Raw genomic sequence first — 23163 nt, forward strand, 5'->3', positions numbered from 1 at the left:
TTCATGGAAATCTGTTCAGCTGGTCTTCCACAATCTTGCATCAAAAAACAAAACAGATAACAAAAAAAACCGACCAAGATGCAAACAGACAGGGATGAAAACATCACCTTGTTTCCAACCGTCTGAGACCTGATATCAAAAATACATGTTTACTATTCAGTAGGGTTGCAAAGGGGCGGAAAGTTTCCGGTAAATTTCCGGAAACTTTCCGGAAACTTTCCACGGGAATATTAAGCTCAGGAATTTTGGGAATTTTGAAAAAAACAAAACTATGCAAATTAAAGGCTGAGCAATAAAAACATCATTCAAAACTCTATTTTAAAGATGTATGGAACGTTGAGTTTCAACCCTCCACTGTGCATTCTTCCATCACATGCACAGATAACTCCCAGCATCCTTCACTCTACAGCAGGGCTATTGAGGCCTGCTGTAGTGTGCAGGACTAGTCAGGTAAGTTTCCATGATATTACTGGGGAAAATATATTAGCATGCTGATTGAGGATTGTTCATCTGTTCATCTAGCCTATTTCAATTCATTTATCCATCAATTGTAAAATATGTTTACAGATGATTCCAATTGTTTGGCTAACTATTTATATCTCTGGCATTGCATTAGTGTTTTTTTACAAACTTTTTTCTCATCTTATTCTACAGAACAATGCCACGTGCACTATCTCATGTGTGGAGACATTTCACCCCATCCAATGTAGAAGGAAAGGCTGTGAACATTTGCAAATACTGTGCAAAGACCTATGTTAAGAATGACACAACGATGCAGAAGCATGAAGTCAAGTGCCCAAAGTTTCCTCAGGGCTCAAATCAGCCTATGACACAACAAAATGTTTGTATTTATGTCTGTATATGACAAGGTAAATACAGTTAGTATAAATTACCCACAACATTTCCAGTTTATTCCCGTTAATTCCCGTTAATTCCCGTATATTCCCGTTTATTCCCGTTAATTCCCGTTAATTCCCGTTAATTCCCATGGAAAGTTTCCAACTTTGAAAATTCCCGGAATTTTGCAACCCTACTATTCAGGTTGTAATTTGCGGTGGTGTTGCCCACATACTAAGAAGAGTGGAGAAGAATATTCAAAAGTAATTTTAATATAAATGCAAAATAGCAGGCTTCCTGTTGTGTTTTTCCAATTGCACCTGAAGACTTTTTTGTTTGTCTGGTCATGATACACCTGTATATTGATTTTTGTGAAGACCGGTCAATGTGAACACATTCCAGGGGTCTCGGGGGGCACCGTTGAGCCATTTTGCGACGCCCATTGAAAATTCCTCTAGAATACGTAAATTTTCACCACTTTCTAACTTTCTGCAAATTTTGGTAAGAATTTATAAATAGCCCTCAAAAAGCCAATTAATTTGCCTGAATAATAATAAATAATCCTTACAATTTCAATAGGGTCTCACCTGACACCTTTGAAGTCAGTGCTCAGGCCCTAATAATAAATAAACTTGTGAACAGCTGCAGAGCTGGTTTTTAACACAAGTCTAACCTTCTCTCTTTCTGTTGCATTTGGCACATCACTTAAGCTGAGATCTAGTTCTCTAAAGTAATAATCAATGTTGTTATCACAGTTGTCTGGATCAAATTGTTCAATATCTTAAGCTAGAAACTCAAGCAACTCGAAGCGCGGACACTGTGAATATCTGTCATTGTGTATAAACCGCAGCACATTCCTCTGAGCTGGTGAAAGGAGCATCGTCTGGTGGGAGGCGTGATGGCACCGACACAACTGGGACTTCAAAAAGTAAAGACAAATAGTGCAATTAGCACATTCCAAGTATGAGACACTCCCTGAAGCCACAGAGACAAGGACACATCAACAGCAGCACTAAGTGGAACCTCAGCATCACATAAGGACTAGAGGGTTTGTAGAATAATGGAGGTTAGGCAATAAGGTGAGTTCACCTGGGCTCCACCTTTAAACACAAAGGACACAAACCAACAATTATAAAACACTGATGAATCACCAGGAGGGAACCAATGTAATAATTACATCTTTTATTCTCTGATTATTTATTGATGCTAGTTCAGGAGGCGTTACTCAACATTCCCATTGTCGGGTTCGAGTTTTCAAAGTATCTAAAATCCAAACACTCAAAATAACGTACAATAACTAGTCCACTGAAAGTTTAAAATCAAAATTGGCAAAGAGGGTAAAGTTTCCCAAAACCCTGATGAAATGAAAGTGACTGTATGTAAAGACGATTTCACTATTTCACATGAACCGTTGATTTTACCCAGGCAGATTAATCAGGCACTGTTAAGGGTTAAAGTGTTAAACTGCATTCCATAAGGGAGGTGTTGAGTTTGTACTGGCCTCTCAAGCTCCTCCCTCTCCTGACACACCTGAGAAACCAGGAAGCATCTGTTCCAACCAAAAGAGAGGCAGGCTTAAAACCAGACGATCACATTCACCTTCCAAACCAAACTGAACCAAACCAGACCAGACGTCCTGAGTGAGTCCAGCTACAGGAGAGAAGAGTCAAACTACAACCTGCCGACGCTCCACACACTGACCGTGAGTTTAACAAACACCTCGACTCAGAGGGGAAGTGAACCTCAGTGAAGTTCATGGAGCTGTGACTGACTGACTGTCTGTTTTCAGCTTCACCTGGAGACTCAATGGCTTCCAGGTTAGAAGAGGATCTCTGCTGTCCCGTCTGCCGTGATGTCTTCAGAGATCCTGTTCTTCTGTCATGTAGCCACAGCTTCTGTAAAGACTGTGTGAAGAGCTGGTGGAAAGACAAAGAAGTAAAAGAGTGTCCACTTTGTAAGAGAAGACATTCAAAGTTCGAACCACCTAACCTGGCGTTAAAGAACCTGTGTGAGAACTTCTTACAGGAGAGAGATCAGAGCTCTTCACCTGCTCTCTGCAGTCTGCACTCAGAGAAACTCAGACTCTTCTGTCTGGACCATCAGCAGCCAGTGTGTCTCGTCTGCAGAGATTCAGAAAAACACACCAACCACAGATTCAGACCCATCGATGAAGCTGCACAACAACACAAGAAGCAGCTTCAGGAAACTCTGGAGCCCTTGAAGGTGAAGTTACAGTGTTTTGAACGTGTTAAAGTAGAGTTTGAACAAACAGCAGAACACATTAAGGTCCAGGCCGGACTCAGAGAGACGCAGATCAAGGAGCAGTTTAAAAAGCTTCATCAGTTTCTGGAGGAGGAAGAGGAGGCCAGGATGGCTGCACTGAGGGAGGAAGAGGAGCAGAAGAGTCGGGTGATGAAGGAGAAAATTGAGTCTCTGAGCAGAGACATAACGACTCTTTCAGACACAATCAGAACCACAGAGGACGAGCTGACAGCTGAAGACGTCTCGTTCCTGCTCAACTACAAGGCTGCAGTGGAACGAGTCCAGCAGCGCCCCCTGCTGGATGATCCACAGCTGGCCTCAGGAGCTCTGATAGACGAGGCCAAACATCTGGGCAACCTGAGCTTCAACATCTGGAACAAGATGAAGGACGTGGTCTCCTACAGTCCTGTGGTTCTGGACCCAAACTCTGTTCATCCAGTACTCGTCCTGTCTGAAGATCTGACCAGTTTGAGACGAGGAGAGAAACAGAAGCTTCCTGACAATCCAGAGAGGTTTGATAATTACAACTCAGTCCTGGGATCTAAGGGTTTTAACTCAGGGACTCACAGCTGGGACATCCTGGTTGGAGACAGTACTTACTGGTTACTGGGTGTAAGAGCAGAGTCTGCCCAGAGGAAGGGAGACAATCTGTCTGGAACATGGGTAATAGAGTTTTATGAAGGTAAATACTACGCAGAGTCACCATCAGGATCATCTGATCTCTCTGTGCAGAAGATCCAGAGGATCAGAGTGAAACTGGACTGGAACAGAGGAGAACTTTCGTTCTCTGATCCTGATTGTAACAAACACATTCACACCTTTGAACACACTTTCACTCAGAAGATGTTTCCATACTTTCACACTACAGATGATGATCACCCACTGAAGCTGTTACCTGTGAAAGTCTCTGTGACACTGGATCTGAGCAGTTAGAGATAAAGATTTTAGTCATATTTCTTCAAGAGAAATCTGCTGAATTCAAAAGTTAATCTTGTTATTCTAAAGCTTTGTTTATTTCTCCTTTTACTTCTCACTCATTTTTATTTCTCCTGTCGACTTTTCCACGTGTGTAAAAAGATTTCATTATTTTCTGATCTTTATCTTTGGTTTGTTTTTTATTTTCATGGAAAATGTTTTCTATCATTTAGATTTTGTGTGGATCCATGAAGTCGAGCAAACTGATGAAGATCCACATAAAAACACATTTATCAATCACAGCTGATCGTTGTTCACATTCAACAAACTTTATTAAAACTCACACATGAGACATGATTCATGTTTAATCATATAAAGTCTGTTCACATATGAAATAATCCAACATATATCAACATTTGTTTGATGTGATGAAGCCAAAATGATTCTGTCTGTAAAAGGTTAACTCAACAGCAGCCTAGTGATGTGATTTTAATATTGTGATCAAAATAATAAAAATCATGAAGCAGAAACAGAGTTTTGACCTTTTTTAAGTTGTAATGTAAATCTAACATTACATTACATTACATTTAATTTAGCTGACGCTTTTATCCAAAGCGACTCACAATAAGTGCATAAACCCCGGGGGTACAAACCCAGAACAACAAGAATCAAGAGAGTACAATTTCTTCAAAAACAGGGCAAAACTAAAAAGTGCTATAAGTAAGTGACATTTAAGTGCTACTAAATTGATAGTTTCAAAAATGTTTAATATATATTTTTTTAGATAGGCTTTCTGCTGTCTGGTTGTCGATGGCTCATTCCACCGTTTAGTAGCCGGGACAGCAAACAGTCGTGATTTTGATGAGCGTTTAGCAGTGGCCCTAATAATAACTGGTGGTTTATCTGAAAGCACTTTCATCCGCCTCGAATCCGTTTACTCTCATAATTTCATTGACATTGGTTGAGTGGTTCTGGGGTTTTCCTGCTGACTAATATATATAGTAAACGAAATGTCCCAAAACTCACACTTTATAATTTGTCAAATGTATTAATTTGATTGATTTAACTGGTCGATCAAAACAAGCTACTTGAGCATATCAGCTTCTCATTATCAGACTAATTGATAATTCATACTATTAACAGCAGACACATTTATAATGAATCAAATAGAGTTGTTGGTGTCAAATCAGAAATGAAAAAGTAAGAAAATGTGTCACGGCATCTGAACCCTTTGCCCTTGGCTGTGTCACTATGCCTGTGTGTGTGTGTTTATGTGTGTGTGTGTGTGTGTGTGTGTGTGTGTGTGTGTGTGTGTGTGTGTCAGTATGTGTGTGTGTGTGTGTTCACTTGTGTGTGTGTCAGGTCCTCTCACTCAGAGGCCTTTCAGAGCAGCCGTTAGCAGACCACTCTTCAGCTGTCAGGTGTCATTCCCACTTCCTGTCAGCGGTGATGGCGAGGTCTTCCCTCACCACACGTCCAGATGTGGAGCTACAGCCTATCTGCCCCCCCGATCTCTTCTCCTCCAGCTGCTGCTCGGGGGAAAAGTCACAAACATCTGCAGACACAAGGCTGGTTCACCAACATGGAGCCAGGCTTCTAGATTCAGTCTGTAGGATTTAGTGGCACCTAGTGGTGACGTTGCAGATTGCAATGGGATAAGCACCCCTCCCCCTCTGGAGCCAGTGTTCTGTTTGTCCGTTCTGGGCTTCTGTAGAAATATGACCACTGCATCAGAGGGTTAGAAAAAAACATCACTTTCAATGCAGAAGATTCAGAGGATCAGAGTGAAACTGGACTGGAACAGAGGACAACTGTCATTCTCTGATCCTGATACCAACAAACACATTCACACCTTTGAACACACTTTCACTCAGAAGATGTTTCCATTTTTTAGCATTATAGATCACATGAAGCTGTTACCTGTGAAAGTCTCTGTGACGCTGGATCAGAGCCGTTAGAGATAAAGATTCTATTGATCATGTTTATTTCTTCAAGAGAAATCTGCTGAATTGAAAAGTTAAACTCGTTATTTCTAAAGCTTTGTGTATTTCTCCTTTTACTTCTCACTCATTTTTATTTCTCCTGTCGACTTTTCCACGTGTGTAAAAAGATTTCATTGTTTTCTGATCTTTATCTTTGGTTTTTCTTTTTACTTTCATGGAAAATGTTTTCTATCATTTAGATTTTGTGTGGATCCATGAAGTCGAGCAAACTGATGAAGATCAACATAAAAACACATTTATCAATCACAGCTGATCATTGTTCACATTCAACAAACTTTATTAAAACTCACACAGGAGACAAGATTCATGTTTAATCACATAAAGTCTGTTCACATATGAAATAATCCAACATATATGAATATTTGTCTGTTTGATGTGATGAAGCCAAAATGATTCTGTCTGTAAAAGGTTTACTCAACAGCAGCCTAGTGATGTGATTTTAATATTGTGATCAAAATAAAAAAAATTATGAAACAGAACAAGTTTTTACCTTTTTTAAGTTGTAATGTAAATATAACATTACATTACAATACATTTAATTTAGCTGACGCTTTTATCCAAAGCGACTCACAATAAGTGCATCAACCCCGAGGAAAAAAACCCAGAACAACAAGAATCAAGAAAGTACAATTTCTTCAAAAATAAAGCAATGTACAAAGTGCCTTAAGTAAGTGCCATTTAAGTGCTACTAAATTGATAGTTTCAAAAATGTTTAATTTATATTATTTTTGATTAGCTTTCTGCTGTCCGGATGTCGATGGCTCATTCCACCATATAGGAGCCAGGACAGAAAACAGTCGTGATTTTGATGAGTGTTTAGCAGTGGCCCTAATAATAACTGGTGGTTTATCTGAAAGCACTTCCATCTGCCTCAAATCCGTTTACTCTCATAATTTAATTGACATTGGTTGAGTGGTTTTGGGGTTTTCCTGCTGACAAATATATAAAGAAAACAAATGTCCCAAAACTCACACTTTATAATTTGTCAAATGTATTAATTTGATTGATTTAACTGGTCGATCGAAACAAGCTACTTGAACATATCAGCTTCTCATTATCAGACTGATTGATAATTCATACTATTTACAGCAGATACGTGTGTGTGTGTGTGTGTGTGTCTGTGTGTGTGTGTGTGTGTTTGTGTGTGTGTGTGTGTGTGTGTGTCAGTGTGTGTGTGTGTGTGTGTTCACTTGTGTGTGTGTCAGGTCCTCTCACTCAGAGGCCTTTCAGAGCAGCCGTTAGCAGACCACTCTACAGCCGTCAGGTGTCATTCACACTTCCTGTCAGCGGTGATGGCGAGCTCTTCCCTCACCAGACGTCCAGATGTGGAGCGACAGTTCACCTGCATCTCTGATCTCTTCTTCTCCAGCTGTTGCTTGAGGGAAAAGTCACAAACATCTGCAGACACGAGGCTGGTTCACCAACATGGAGCCGGGATAAAAGGTTCAGTCTGTAGGATTTAGTGGCACCTAGTGGTGACGTTGCAGATTACAATGGGATAAGCACCCCTCCCCCTCTGGAGCCAGTGTTTTGTTTGTCCGTTCTGGGCTTCTGTAGAAATATGACCTCTGCATCAGAGGGGGAGCAGCTTCTGGGTTAGGGTTAGAAAACATCACTTTCAATATTATATTACATTTCTAATAGTTTCTTGTAAGTATAACAAACTGGACTTTTAAAGCTGGGGTTGGTAATCCTGAGGAGATTCGTTGGTGTGAGAGCGGAGAGACTGTGTCCGTCCACATCGGGGGGAGAAGAGTTTGATCACTTAGATACAGCGATATTAAATTGTGACTGAGCAGATGTAGCATTAGTAACAATCTTTTTACAGTGATAGTAAAGCCTGGTTCTCTCAGGTTTAAAGAAGTTGCAGATGCAAAAGCAATTTAACATAAGAATATTAAGGAATGTATATGCTGCTCATTCAATTTTAGCAAGAGACCTTTTCAACTAGAACCAAATACGATGTGTTGACATCCGTGTGGAAAGGAAACCTTGAAATGTTCAAGTTCTAGTCAAAGCACAGGAAATTACCTTTTAATGTACAAAAAAGAAAATATTTCACACTGACCCAGGTCATACTTCAATATACTTCCATATAGAAATATATGAATGTAATTAAACTTATGTATACAGTGTAAAGACAGTAGAGATATGCGCAATGTGAGAATATGTACAGTGAATGTATTGCACATGAACCGTTGATTTTACCCAGGCAGATGAATAAGGCACAGTAAAGGGTTAAAGTGTTAGAGTGCAGTCCATAAGGGAGGTGCAGAGTTTGTACTGGCCTCTCAAGCTCCTCCCTCTCTTGACACACCTGAGAAACCAGGAAACATCTGCTCCACCAGGAAGAGACGCAGGCTGAAAACCAGACGATCACATTCACCTACCAAACCAAACTGAACCAAACCAGACCAGACGTCCTGAGTGAGTCCAGCTACAGGAGAGAAGAGTCAAACTACAACCTGCCGACGCTCCACACACTGACCGTGAGTTTAACAAACACCTCGACTCAGAGGGGAAGTGAACCTCAGTGAAGTTCATGGAGCTGTGACTGACTGACTGTCTGTTTTCAGCTTCACCTGGAGACTCAATGGCTTCCAGATTAGAAGAGGATTTCTGCTGCTCCGTCTGCCATGATGTCTTCAGAGATCCTGTCATTCTGTCATGTAGCCACAGCTTCTGTAAAGACTGTGTGAAGAGCTGGTGGAAAGACAAAGAAGCAAAAGAGTGTCCACTTTGTAAGAACAGACATTCAAAGGGTCTACAGCCTAACCTGGCGTTGAAGAACCTGTGTGAGACCTTCATACAGGAGAGAGATCAGAGCTCTTCACATGCTCTCTGCAGTCTGCACTCAGAGAAACTCAGACTCTTCTGTCTAGACCATCAGGAGCCAGTGTGTGTGATCTGCATAGGTTCAGAAAAACACACCGGCCACAGATTCAGACCCATCGATGAAGCTGCACAACAACACAAGAAGCAGCTTCAGGAAACTCTGGAGCCCTTGAAGAAGAAGTTACAGAGTTTAGAACGTGTTAAAGTAGAGTTTGAACAAACAGCAGAACACATTAAGGTCCAGGCCGGACTCACAGAGACGCAGATCAAGGAGCAGTTTAAAAAGCTTCATCAGTTTCTTGAGGAGGAAGAGGAGGCCAGGATGGCTGCACTGAGGGAGGAAGAGAAGCAGAAGAGTCGGATGATGAAGGAGAAGATTGAGGCTCTGAGCAGACACATAACGGCTCTTTCAGACACAATCAGAACCACAGAGGACAAGCTGAGAGCTGAAGACGTCTCGTTCCTGCTCCACTACAAGGCTGCAGTGGAACGAGTCCAGCAGCGCCCCCTGCTGGGTGATCCACAGCTGGCCTCAGGAGCTCTGATAGACGAGGCCAAACATCTGGGCAACCTGAGCTTCAACATCTGGAACAAGATGAAGGACGTGGTCTCCTACAGTCCTGTGGTTCTGGACCCAAACTCTGCTAATCCAGAACTCATCCTGTCTGAAGATCTGACCAGTTTGAGAGGAGGAGAGAGACAGGAGCTTCCTGACAATCCAGAGAGGTTTGTTTATTTAGACTCAGTCCTGGGATCTGAGGGTTTTAACTCAGGGACTCACAGCTGGGACGTCCTGGTTGGAGACAGTACACACTGGGAACTGGGTGTGTCAGCAGAGTCTGTCCAGAGGAAGGGAGACAAACAGTCTGGAACATGGACAATATGGTTCCATGAAGGTATATACTCAGCATTGTCACAATCAGAATCATCTGTTCTCTCTGTGCAGAAGATCCAGAGGATCAGAGTGAAACTGGACTGGAACAGAGGAGAACTGTCGTTCTCTGATCCTGATTCTAACAAACACATTCACACCTTCAAACACACTTTCACTCAGAAGATGTTTCCATACTTTTACACTTTGGATGATGATCACTCACTGAAGCTGTTACCTGTGAATTTCTCTGTGACGCTGGATCAGAGCCGTTAGAGATAAAGATTTTATTCATATTTCTTCAAGAGAAATCTGCTGAATTTAAATGTTAAACTCGTTATTCTAAAGCTTTGTTTATTTCTGCTTTTACTTCTCACTCATTTTTATTTCTACTGTCGACTTTTCCACGTGTGTAAAAAGACTTCATTATTTTCTGATCTTTGTCTTTGGTTTGTTTTTGATTTTCATGGAAAATGTTTTCTATCATTTAGATTTTGTGTGGATCCATGAAGTCGAGCAAACTGATGAAGATCCACATAAAAACACATTTATCAATAACAGCTGATCATTGTTCACATTCAACAAACTTTATTAAAACTCACACAGGAGACATGATTCATGTTTAATCAAATAAAGTCTGTTCACATATGAAATAATCCAACATATATCAACATTTGTTTGTTATGATGAAGCCAAAATGATTCTGTCTGTAAAAGTATTTATTCAACAGCAGCCTAGTGATGTGATTTAATATTGTGATCAAAAAAATAAAAATTATGAACATAAACAGAGTTTTGACCTTTTATAAGTTGTAATGGAAATATAACATTACATTACATTACATTTCATTTAGCTGACGCTTTTATCCAAAGTGACTCACAATAAGTGCATAGACCCCGAGGGTACAAACCCAGAACAACAAGAATAAAGATAGTACAATTTCTTCAAAAACAAAGCAAAACTACAAAGTGCTATAAGTAAGTGACATTTAAGTGCTACTAAATTGATAGTTTCAAAAATGTTTAATATATATTTTTTTAGATAGGCTTTCTGCTGTCTGGTTGTCGATGGCTCATTCCACCGTTTAGTAGCCGGGACAGCAAACAGTCGTGATTTTGATGAGCGTTTAGCAGTGGCCCTAATAATAACTGGTGGTTTATCTGAAAGCACTTTCATCCGCCTCGAATCCGTTTACTCTCATAATTTCATGGACATTGGTTGAGTGGTTTTGGGGTTTTCCTGCTGACTAATATATATAGTAAACGAAATGTCCCAAAACTCACACTTTATAATTTGTCAAATGTATTAATTTGATTGATTTAACTGGTCGATCAAAACAAGCTACTTGAGCATATCAGCTTCTCATTATCAGACTAATTGATAATTCATACTATTAACAGCAGACACATTTATAATGAATCAAATAGAGTTGTTGGTGTCAAATCAGAAATGAAAAAGTAAGAAAATGTGTCACGGCATCTGAACCCTTTGCCCTTGGCTGTGTCACTATGCCTGTGTGTGTGTGTTTATGTGTGTGTGTGTGTGTGTGTGTGTGTGTCAGTATGTGTGTGTGTGTGTGTTCACTTGTGTGTGTGTCAGGTCCTCTCACTCAGAGGCCTTTCAGAGCAGCCGTTAGCAGACCACTCTTCAGCTGTCAGGTGTCATTCCCACTTCCTGTCAGCGGTGATGGCGAGGTCTTCCCTCACCACACGTCCAGATGTGGAGCTACAGCTTATCTGCCCCCCCGATCTCTTCTCCTCCAGCTGCTGCTCGGGGGAAAAGTCACAAACATCTGCAGACACAAGGCTGGTTCACCAACATGGAGCCAGGCTACTAGATTCAGTCTGTAGGATTTAGTGGCACCTAGTGGTGACGTTGCAGATTGCAATGGGATAAGCACTCCTCCCCCTCTGGAGCCAGTGTTTTGTTTGTCCGTTCTGGGCTTCTGTAGAAATATATCCTCTGCATCAGAGGGGGAGCAGCTTCTGGGTTAGGGTTAGAAAACATCACTTTCAATATTATATTACATTTCTAATAGTTTCTTGTAAGTATAACAAACTGGACCTTTAAAGCTGGGGTTGGTAATCCTGGAAAAGTTGGCTACACTTTAAAAATAAGACGAATTGATTCATTGATTGCTGTCGGAACATGAATGGTTTTTAAATAATTAAGATAAAATGAGTTTAGAAACAATTTAACTTAAAAAACTAGACATGTCAACCAAGGAGGCAAGTTCAGGGCGAGTGGAGGTGATAGTCCAACTCTATAAACGAATGAGTTCCTCAGATTTAATAAGCAATAATTTCGTAACAACATGATTTTACCTCTAATGTGGACAATGGTAGTTTGTGATGAGTGAGGAGAAGGGGCGGAGAGACCAGAAGAAATCTTCTTTTAGTTAGCAAGTGTATTTTATTATTATTTATCATCAATTATTGGGAATCTTTCTATTTCTCTAAATCTTATTTTGTGTCATTTTTATTTTATTTCCACAGTGGAAAAAGGGAATCCTGTAAAAGAGCTTGAGCTGTCGCATGAGATCTCTGCAGAGTCGTGGCTGAATCATTCAGTTGCAGGTTAAATTTGATATTATACATTATTAACACGGTTAGCGTACAGTAAAAAAAAAGTCTGGATCCACAGTAACTCCGTGTTGCACGCACAACCCAAAAAAACTTTCACAGGTGCTCGACAAAAAAAAAAGAAAACGCAGTTAAGGCAAGAATCAAACCAGAGATCAGCAGATTACATGAAAGGCTCCGAGCTGCAGGAGATGTTCATCAGACAGAACGTGTCCACACGGACACATGGAATCTGTGTGATTTACAATCCACGTCCACACTGAGCCAATCAGAGCGCAGACGGACGGCGCTGGTTGATTTGCCGGGAGCTGTGAGAACAGTGTGCCGAGCTGTCGTTTGATTCTTGCCTCCAAAGCAACTTTGTCTATTTCATTATCACAAGCTTTGCATCATCTTCAGAACATCTACCTGAGTCCAGCTGTTTTCTCCAGAGTTTGATTGGCAGCTTTCAACCCGAGAACACCCCCCCGTTATCTGTCCAGCTTGTTCAGGGAGGGTCACGAGGCGGCTGGAGCCAATCACAGCGGACACTGGACGAGAGGCGGGTTCAACTGGACAAGTCACCAGCTCATCGCAGGACTGAAATATGATCTGTGTCCCATTTCATAGACCACAGAGACGGACCTGAAACAAGACTGCATGTCCCGGGTTAGGGTTTTCTCCTGTAGCTTCCTAGCAGAAACTCTGGATAATGTCCCAGTGACCTCATGTGAGAATTCAGCAGGAACGTGTCCGTAGGATTCACAGCGAGCGAGTGGGTGAGTTGATGAAGTTTCAAACAGAAGACAGACACAAAACTGAAAAGAACTAAAAGAGCTTTTGGGGCCAATGCTCTCGTCAGTGTTCTCTAAACAAAACCATGTGATCGATGCAGCAGAGTTTCACGTCCTCCCTCCGCCTGCTGCACCTTCACCTGAATCCTCGGGAGAGTTCTGTGTTGATGTGAATCTGAATCGCTCACATTCACACTTCAGACAATTTAAAATCTCCTATTAACCCGACTCCAATTTGCAGTTTGTCTTTGGACTGTGGGAGGAAACCGGAGAACCTGGAGAAAACAAACGCAGACAGGGGAAGAACAATCAAACTCCACACAGATAGATCCTGACAGAGCCAGGATTCATTCCCTCTGAATTAAATGAATAATGCCTCCAAAGAAGACACCAGTTCAAGTGAACCATCCCATAAAGGTATATTGGTTCTGTGAGTATCTGCAGCAGCAGGTGAGGAACCTTCACTTTCTCCTCCAGGATCAAACTGAAAGAGGAAAAGATCGATGGGCAGTAAGAGGCTGAATACTCAAACATTACATGAAGAGACGTATTCAATTGAAGAAAAACGCTTTTGAATGATAATGAAAGGAAATAAAAAAGCTCTGGTATCAATGTGACCCCTGGTCTTGTCTTACAGGCCGACACAACCAACCTGACAACCACATGCGGTTCAAATCGAAGATGTTCTCAATAACCACGACGCTCAAGGCTTCTGCATTCATTGATTACCACTGATGGGGATCATTTGCATAAGTGTGAGGCTGCTCAAGGTTAGTTCATGCTAACATGATTTCCCGAGACCGTTTCAGGTAATCTTCAAAAATAATGCATTTCCTATATAATATCAAGGTCCATGCACGCCCATCTCCACCTTCTCCTCCTCCTCTCTCTCTCCCACGGAGGAGAGGAGCTATCGACTAACCATCAAATCTCCTATCTGCACGCCGGGGCCATTTCTCCTTGTCTCAGCACTCCACACCTCCTCCATTATAGCTCATAATCTCATCTGAACAGGCAAATGACCCTCGGAGACACACAGAGCAGGAGAGAGAGGGAGGAGACGGCTGAGGGAGAGAGGGAGAGAGAGGGAGAGAGAGGGAGAGAGGGAGAGAGAGAGAGAGGGAGAGAGCATGGTTTTAATAACATGCACCTGCCTGATGGGGGGGGGGGACGCTGTCGCTGACAGGGGAGGGACCATCCTGGAGGAGGATCCATGTAGAAACACAATCTGATACAAAAACAACACAAATATTCATGTAAAGTTATGATCTGACCAATGTGATTTAAAGGATAACTACTTATGATGTTCTATATTTCTCTGGTGTCAACTAATCCAACAGAGGACATGGCAGAGCAGAGAAACTTGTTCCTGTTTCCACTCGGCTGCGACGCATTGTGTGTTTGTTTATCTTCCGGATGCTCGGCAGCAGATTCTGCTCCATCTTGTATCGCTGCACACTTCTGATGCCCGAGTATAAACATCCATCACTTCCTGTTTCTGTTTCTCCCAGCAGGCTGACCACCGACTGACCACCGCCCCTGACCTCTGACCCCCGGTGACAGTGACGTCTCCACTCTGCTCTGGGACATCACCTGCCGGTTACCGTGACAACTACATCCCCAGCAGTTATTATTGGACCAGCTCCGACTCGCCTTCTATCGGCGGCCATAACTCCTGGCAAACGAGGCTGATGATCCCTCGCCTCCTTCGCCCTTTATGGGTGCTTGGGGAGACAATGGGGCGATGCAGACCCTCCTCCTCCTCCTCCAGGCTTTCTCTCAACTGTATTTCTCTTCACCCCCCCCCCCCATATCCTCCTCACACACACACACACATATATACAGTTGAAAGTGGTCCATCACCCCCCCTCACCCCCCCCTCAGCTGCTCAGTGATGGATGGAGAGGCAGAGGAATTAACCTTGGCTTTATGGGGACTCCTCTGCCACTCTCCACTGCTGCTGGAGATCCCTGTGATCCTTCTGTGTGTGTGTGTGTGTGTGTGTGTGTGTGTGTGTGTGTGTGTGTGTGTGTGTGTGTGTGTGTGTGTGTGTGTGTGTGTGTTCCCTATGAGCAGGGCAAACGAAGCATGTTGAGAATTGCCTCCAAATGAGGAGCGATTTGTTTCTCGTCAACTGGAGGCAGTTAGTCCGACAGAGAGCAGGAGACGGGATGGACCTTTTCTCTTTGACACCACACGACTACAAACTTATACAACAGATGTTATGAACATGCAACTCTAATCATATTTATCTTTTCCTTCTTTATTCAGCCATTCACTATTTTGTACGAAATTTGTACAGACTGTAAATCAAAGGCAGGAGAAACATGCAGAAGTGTCCGTGGAGGCAACGAGAGCTCGAGCTGTTATGTTCCGGCAGATGTTTGCTGGGATGACAGCTGTCACTCAAACAAATCAACTGATGAGGAGGGTCTCCGGTGCGATAAGGAAACAACCAACGTCTACATCAACCCACACGTCTTTTTCTTCTCTTTATCTATAGTGTCGTAGTGACACCAGGGTGTTCTCTCCCTCTCTCCCTGCCACGCTCTCCAGCTTCTCCTGGTAGATCCAGAGTTTTACCCAGATGAGACAGTGTGATCCCTCCAGCCAGTCCTGGGTCTACACTGGAGTTTCATCCATTCGGGCCTGGAAAACGCTCTTTTCGACGCGATGGACTTTAACACGAACGCTGGCAGCACAGTAAGGTGAGTGATCTTCTTCGTTTCCACAGGAACAAACACCAAACTCCTCTGATGTCGAGGGGAAGAAGTTGAAGTAAAGAAAAGTGATTTTAAAGATTCACAGATTTGTGCCAAGTTCCTTCCCACGTTCCATCCATCCACAAAGTTTTGAGGAAATCTGTTCTGTAGTTTTTGTGTAATCGCGCTGACAAACAGACAAACAGACAAACAGACAAACAGACAAACAGACAAACAGACAAACAGACAAACAGACAAACAGACAAACAGACAATCCGACAAACAGACAAACGGACAAATGGACAAACGGACAAACAGACAAACAGACAAACTGACAAACAGACAAACAGACAAACAGACAAACAGACAAACAGACAAACAGACAAACAGACAATCAGACAAACAGACAAACAGACAAACAGACAAACAGACAAACAGACAAACAGACAAACAGACAAACAGACAAGCAGACAAACAGACAAACAGACAAACAGACAAACAGACAAACAGACAAACAGACAAACAGACAAACAGACAAACAGACAATTAGACAAACGGACAAACAGACAATCCGACAAACAGACAAACGGACAAATGGACAAACGGACAAACAGACAAACAGACAAACAGACAAACAGACAAACAGACAAACAGACAAACAGACAAACAGACAAACAGACAAACAGACAAACAGACCACCAAAACCTTCATGGCGATGGTAAAGAGACTCCGATGAATGTAGAGAACACAGGAGCAAATCGACTCTGTTTCCCGTGTCATCATTTCACACACACACACAACCCAACAACATATTGTGCGTTTGTGGTTTTCCTCAGTGACGGCGTTGCGTATCACTGACTACAACTTGATTGCTCTCGTGGTGTCAGTGACTGCATCAATCCAGTAACTGAGTTCTTCAGTCGGAGCCGCACTCGCCTATAAAACCACCAGGGTGACGTGTCTCTGAACCCCCCCCCACCCCCCCCCCCCCTTCAGCCAATTCCAGGTAGTGCGACAGGGCCGAGAGAGTGACAGGCGCAGGAGGGTGAGGGAGGTGGAGGTGATGGAGGTTAATAGTCCGTCTCTCTTTACCGACCATAAAGGGCCCAGACAGTCTGTTAGTGCTTTAGTGCCAGGTCAATCCTACATGTCCCTTTGTGTTAGAGCTCAGAGGTGACAGACAGCAGGAGGAGGAGGAGGAGGAGGAGCTGAGGAGGAGGAGGAGGAGGAGGAGGAGGAGGAGGAGGAGGAGGAGGAGGAGGAGGAGGAGCTGAGGAGGAGGAGGAGGAGGAGGAGGAGGAGGAGGAGGAGGAGGAGGAGGAGGAGGAGGAGGAGGAGGAGGAGAAGGTGGAGGAGGAGGAGGAGGAGCAGGAGGAGGAGCTAAGGAGGAGGAGGAGCAGGAGCTGAGGAGGAGGTGATCACAGTGTTCAGTCACAGGAGAGAAGATCTAACAATGAGCTACAATCAACTGAGGTGAGCTGAGTGCAGATCTTCAGTTACATCATGTAACTCACAACAGTGGAATATTAACATTAAGACAAACTTTAATGAACGTATGAAAATGAATAACACTCAATGTCTTTGCTTTTGTTTCATAGTTTTCAGAGGTATCAGTGTTTTCCAATTTTCAGATAAAAAAAACAAGATTTCTTATTCCTTCAGACATGTTACTATTTTTTTGTCTTTTTAAATACATTTCAAGATTTTTTTCTGATGATCATTGAAATAATCTAAATGTTTTCCAATTTTAAAATTTAACTTTAAACTTATTAATCTCCATGAGCATGAATGTTTTCTTTCTTTAGCAGTACTGTTTATTTATATTTACTTCTAAACAATTTTTTTAGAAACTTGCCTTAGTTGAGCAATAAAGTGAATATTCTCGTTTATTCTATTCACAGTCACGATGGCATCATGAGTTAAAGCAGCCGAGACTTTAGACTCTAGAAGCTCCGCCTCTGACTTGTGATGCATCGTAAACACTGTTCTGGATATTCCAGCGCTTGTAGAAATATTTTACCATCCTTGCATTAAAATAGTGCTGATCAGTGGCTGTTGTTTCTGTGCACTTCATCATTATAACAGCTAATTGTACAAATATCAGTTTAATGCATCAATGTCCCAACACAAGAGGTGTCAGTGGTAAAAACCACAATCATTTGTTATGAACCGAACACGACTCAACTCCTGCAGACACCGAGTCGCTGTGGACTGTTACTGAAGCTGTGGTTCTTCATCACAGCAGAATACATGAAGTGACATTCTGTATCTGGCTGCAAAAAAAATTGGATTTTACTCACATTGCTCTCAGATCATAAAAAACAGACCTGTCAGCGTTCGGGCCGGTCTCGTGATGGGAACTGCGCTCGGCCTGGACGCTCTCCAAATCCAGAGCAGATTCAGATTAATGCACAAAACAGCCTCGTTCAGGATCCATGAAAACTCCGGGACATGGACTCACACGACTGGGAAATCGAGCTGATGTGGGGACGGCGTCAGGTTTCAGCTGTGAACTCTCCAAACTCGGATACCTGCACATGCATCACGTCAGTTTCCAGGCAGCAAACAAGCTATTGTTATTTGAGATGTTGCAGAGAAGTTATGTTGTGGTGTCATGAACTTAGATATGTGAATAAAATCAAGTTTGTTTATGGACAATCAGTCATTTCATCAGAATGTACTCGAGTCTTCCTCAGAGTTTTCCTCTATTCCTCACAAAATTTCATGGACATTGGTTGAGTGGTTGTGAGGTTTTCCGTTGACTAATACAAATATAAAACCAAATGTCCAAAAACTCACAGGTTATAATTTGTCAAATGTATTAATTTGATTGATTTAACTGGTCGAACAAAACAAGGTACTTGATCTCATCAGCTTCTCGTTATCAGACTAATTGATAATTCATACTATCGGTCGAGTGGGTTTTGCGTAAACATTCAACAAAACAAATATTCATACAAATAAAGTAACTAACAAAGAAATGCAGACGAGAACATGATCTCCTTGGTGGCAGCATGAAGCCAACTGCATTTCTTCAAATGATGTGTTCCTGTTTATTGTTGTTAAGTTGTTTCTACTCTACTGTGTTTCTATATAAAACTGTGTTAAGTTGTTTCCTCAGATCAGAAACATGCAGTCAAGAGTAAAGTGTATATTTCATGCAGGTAATCAGACGTCTTCATGTATTTTTGGTTATTTTTGTGTGTTTATTCATTCCTGATGGAGGTTTGTACTCTGAGTGTCACTGCGGCTTTAGGTCCTGGTTGTGTAGCTGGGTTTAGATGTTCACCTCCAGGACAACCTGCCCGTCTCCATCTGTGTGTTTGTCCTTTTTGCTTTCCTCTGACTTCCTGACGACTCGTAGGATCGGATCCGACCTCACAAGCGGCTGAATGTGGCCGTCACGTGTCACCGGGGACACACACACAGACACACGTTGGTGAGTCCGTGCCGAACCATCACACACTCTGTTGTTGTCCTGCTACATGATCAGGTGTGGCGGCTGGGCCTCGTCTGTCCCCCCCATCAGCCTGTTACCGTGACGATTGGAGCTGAGGCCTGTCCCCTGTTAGCGTCGGCCGCGGCGACGTCCACGTCACGTCAGTCTGACCCACCGGCACGAGAGTGTGTCTGTGTGTGTGTGTGTGTGTGTGTGTGTGTGTGTGTGTGTGTGTGTGTGTGTGTTTTGGGAGCAGCTGAGTGGCGCTGGCAGTTTGTCCCTTAGGATCAGTCTTTCCTGTGTGACCTGCTGACCCCGATACACACTTTCACAGACACACAGACAAACAGACACACACACACACACACACACAGACACACACACACACACACACACACACAAACAAACACAAAGACATACACACACACACACACATTGGATGTTCCTATTCTTCTCTAAAGTCTACTGTATTTGGACAAAGAGATCATCATCATCATCCTCTTCATCATCCTCATCCTCACCATCATCATCATCATCATCATCATCATCATCATCATCATCATCATCATCATCATCATCATCATCATCATCATCATCATCATCATCATCATCATCATCATCATCATCATCATCATCATCATCATCATCATCATCATCATCATCATCATCCTCTTCATCATCCTCATCCTCACCATCATCATCATCATCATCATCATCATCATCATCATCATCATCATCATCATCATCATCATCATCATCATCATCATCATCATCATCATCATCATCATCATCATCATCATCATCATCATCATCATCATCATCATCATCATCATCATCATCATCATCATCATCATCATCATCATCATCATCATCATCATCTTCTTCTTCTTCTTCTTTTTCTTCTTCATCTTCATCGTCATCTTCATCGTCATCTTCATCTTCATCTTCATCTTCCTCATCACCAGCATCACCATCACCATCATGGTCATAATCATCATCATCATCTTCATCATCTCCACCATGGATGAATGATCTCTGCCCCTTCATTTAAACCACGACTGTCACACACTCAAACACACACTCACTGAAACAAACACACACACTGAAACACACACAGACGCACACTGACAGTGGTGCGGCCGCCAGGAAGAAGAGACAGTTTCTCAATATGTGGATGTGGCGGGTGGGGGGGGGGGGGGGGTGGGGGAGGTTGGGGGGGGAGGAAGGAGCTACTCTGCTCTCTCCTGCGTCTGAGGAGGAGCATTAGAACCACGACAATGTCACAGCCAATCACCTTCACCTCCGTCACATGACTCCTCCGTCCTCGTCCCTAAACCGTTCTGACAAGCCCCCATCCGAAGGACTCCACTTGTCCAAACACACCTTCCTCCTCCTCCCACCCTCCTCTTCCTCTCCTCTCCTCCTCCTCCTCCTCCCTTCCTCCCTTCATCTCTGCTCCTCGTGTCCACGCCAGCTCATTGATCTCTGTCAGTATCGAATGTCAGAGACACGTTCAAAGATGCTTTTCGCTCCCCATTAATAATTCACACTGCCTGAATCATCAATAATAATTCTCACAGAGCAATCATTCAGCTTTACCACCACTCCCTCCCTCCCTCCCTCCCTCTCTCTCTCTCTGTGTCCCTCATCCCTCTCTTCCTCCCTTCATCCTCCTCCTGCCCTCGGCCACTCTTCACTTCCACGCCTCCGCTCCGTGATTTCTCCTTTTGCTTATTTGGCCTCACGTTTCCAGCTCTTTTATGTGCATCCCATCTTCCTCTGTTTTCCCTTCGCACGGCACTTTCCCCCCCGAGGTCAGTTTCCTCTCCTCCGGTGACGGATCATCCAAACCCGGCTGATTCACACGTTATTCTAATGGAACAAACACTGTTTTCCTGCCATTTATCTTTATGTATTAAAACCTGAACATTCTTACAGCAGCAGCCGCTCTCCTCACTCCTCTTCCACCGGAGCGATAACTCAGGTCCTGTCAATCACCTGCTCAAAAATGAATGAGGATGGACTATGTGTCACCACCCGGCCAGTGTATATTTACTTTAATAGATATAGTGGAGAGGAGGAAGAGGCGGAGGAGGACAAATAGAGGCAGAAAGCTTCTCTTAATGTACATGTAAAACTCTCCAGTGGGCCCATGCCAAGTGTAAGTGGTTGAGTGATATTGGCAAAGGGAGAGAGGGGGGGGGGTGGAGGGAGAGAAAGTGTCAGATTTAGGCATTTTCCTTAATGCTATAAGAGCTTATTGATATTTTGATTTTCACTGGAGGCCGGCGGGTGCTGAGGCAAGCGGCTTTTCTGCTCCGTCTCTTTACGGGTGAGAGACGTGGAGTTCATCCCATCGGCCGGCGGAAAACCGTCCGGAAAACTGCCTCCTGGGAATGTCTCCACGACCAGAGAGAGAGAGAGAGAGGGAGAGAGAAGGGAGAGAGAGAGAGAGAGAGAGAGAGAGAGAGAGAGAGAGAGAAGGAGGGGTTGTTGCATGAAGCAGAGATGGGTCATCTGAGGTTCATCAGTTTCAAGAAGTGCTTTTCTTTATCTTTGAGACAAGTGGCCCTCATCAAAAACACGTCGCATAAGACAAGAGATAAATGAGATAAATATTAGATTTTAAGTCAGTTAAATAACAGTAAATGTAGTCAAGAGAGTGAGTGAAGTGAAAGGTCATTACTGTAGTGTTCAAATGAATCAACAGGTCCAGATTAATAATAATCTCTTGGACCTGGACAGTAACTAAGGACTCGTGTGTCTCTAACAGGAAGCTGGTGATCAGACGCTTCACTCAGCTCCGCTTTGCTCTTTAATTGAAACCGCTCGCTAACAGCCCCCCCGGGATCCGGCCCTGTTTTCACAGCTCGTTCTCCCTCAGGGGGAACTGAAGTCACCGAGTGATACCACAGAGCACAACTCTCACACTCACACACACTCACGCACAGACACACACACCTGATCTGATCCCTGTAGGAGCCGAGGATCTGAATCTGAGACAGAAGAAATCTCTAAATCTACAAGTGAAAACCTACATTTGTCTTATTAAATTCACAGTCGGCTTTTCTGCTCCTTCACGTCAAAAGGGTGGAGTCATGATACGTCCTGGGCGACTTCCTTCGGAGGTTTACCGGACCTGGCCGACCGGGAGGAGACGCAGAACTCAACCCCTCCCCTCTGGCCTGGGAACGCCTCGGGATCAGCAGGAGCTGGAAAGTTCTGTAGACGTCTGGAACAAGTGGACGGATCCATAAAGCATTCTCACAGAACTCCACCTCCCTGCTCTCCGTCCTCATGGTCATTACAACTTCACCAGAAACGTGATTTTATCAAAGTCAAATTAACGTCTATCGGCAAAAAAACACCTTTTGTCAGCTCTGTATACGAGTTTGATCAATTCAAACGAAAACATGATCCAAGATGAGCTGGAAGAATCAACATATGAGAGTTATGATTTTAAACCTCTGATTGAACATGTTCTCGGTGTGACCTGCTGCAGAGGTCGTCTGTGGCACTCGGGGAGACCTCTGCCCCCCCGTGAACAGAAAGCATTGATTAGTGCACGTCAGCCTCAGAGCAGCACAGGGAAGTGATATTCAAAACCTCGGAGGACGAGCTCACCTGCGTCTGAACCGAGCTGGAGGTGAAGCTCGGGTTCAACAGCAGGTTTATCTGTATAAACTATAGCGTCCTTTATATATTAGATTTTATAATTTCAATATGATGACGTGGAATTCTCAAAAGGAATAAAGACAAATGACAAAAATATAGTTTTGTAACAAAATATCAAAACATGAAATATATTAAAGTCTTGTAAGAACCAGAATTAGTTCACATTAAAAATCTGATTAAATAGATAGATACATTAAAAACAATGTCAGATTCATATCACAAGTAGAATAATATCTATGCTTTCATATGATATTGATTAAGAGGGAACA

At 43.0% G+C, this 23163-nt stretch overlaps 1 protein-coding gene across 1 annotated transcript; it reads left to right on the forward strand.

Annotated features, from left to right (window-relative positions):
* Positions 1 to 2451: 2451 nt before the first annotated feature.
* On the forward strand, positions 2452 to 4032 carry LOC133010514 (zinc-binding protein A33-like). The gene is made up of 2 exons (XM_061078102.1): positions 2452 to 2539; positions 2627 to 4032. Exon 2 carries the CDS (start codon positions 2644 to 2646, stop codon positions 4030 to 4032), a length of 1389 nt encoding a protein of 462 aa, XP_060934085.1. The 5' UTR covers positions 2452 to 2539; positions 2627 to 2643.
* The last annotated feature ends 19131 nt before the right edge of the window (positions 4033 to 23163 follow it).

Source organism: Limanda limanda, chromosome 9 (genome assembly GCF_963576545.1).
Source record: "Limanda limanda chromosome 9, fLimLim1.1, whole genome shotgun sequence".
Classification (NCBI taxonomy): Eukaryota; Metazoa; Chordata; class Actinopteri; order Pleuronectiformes; family Pleuronectidae; genus Limanda; species Limanda limanda.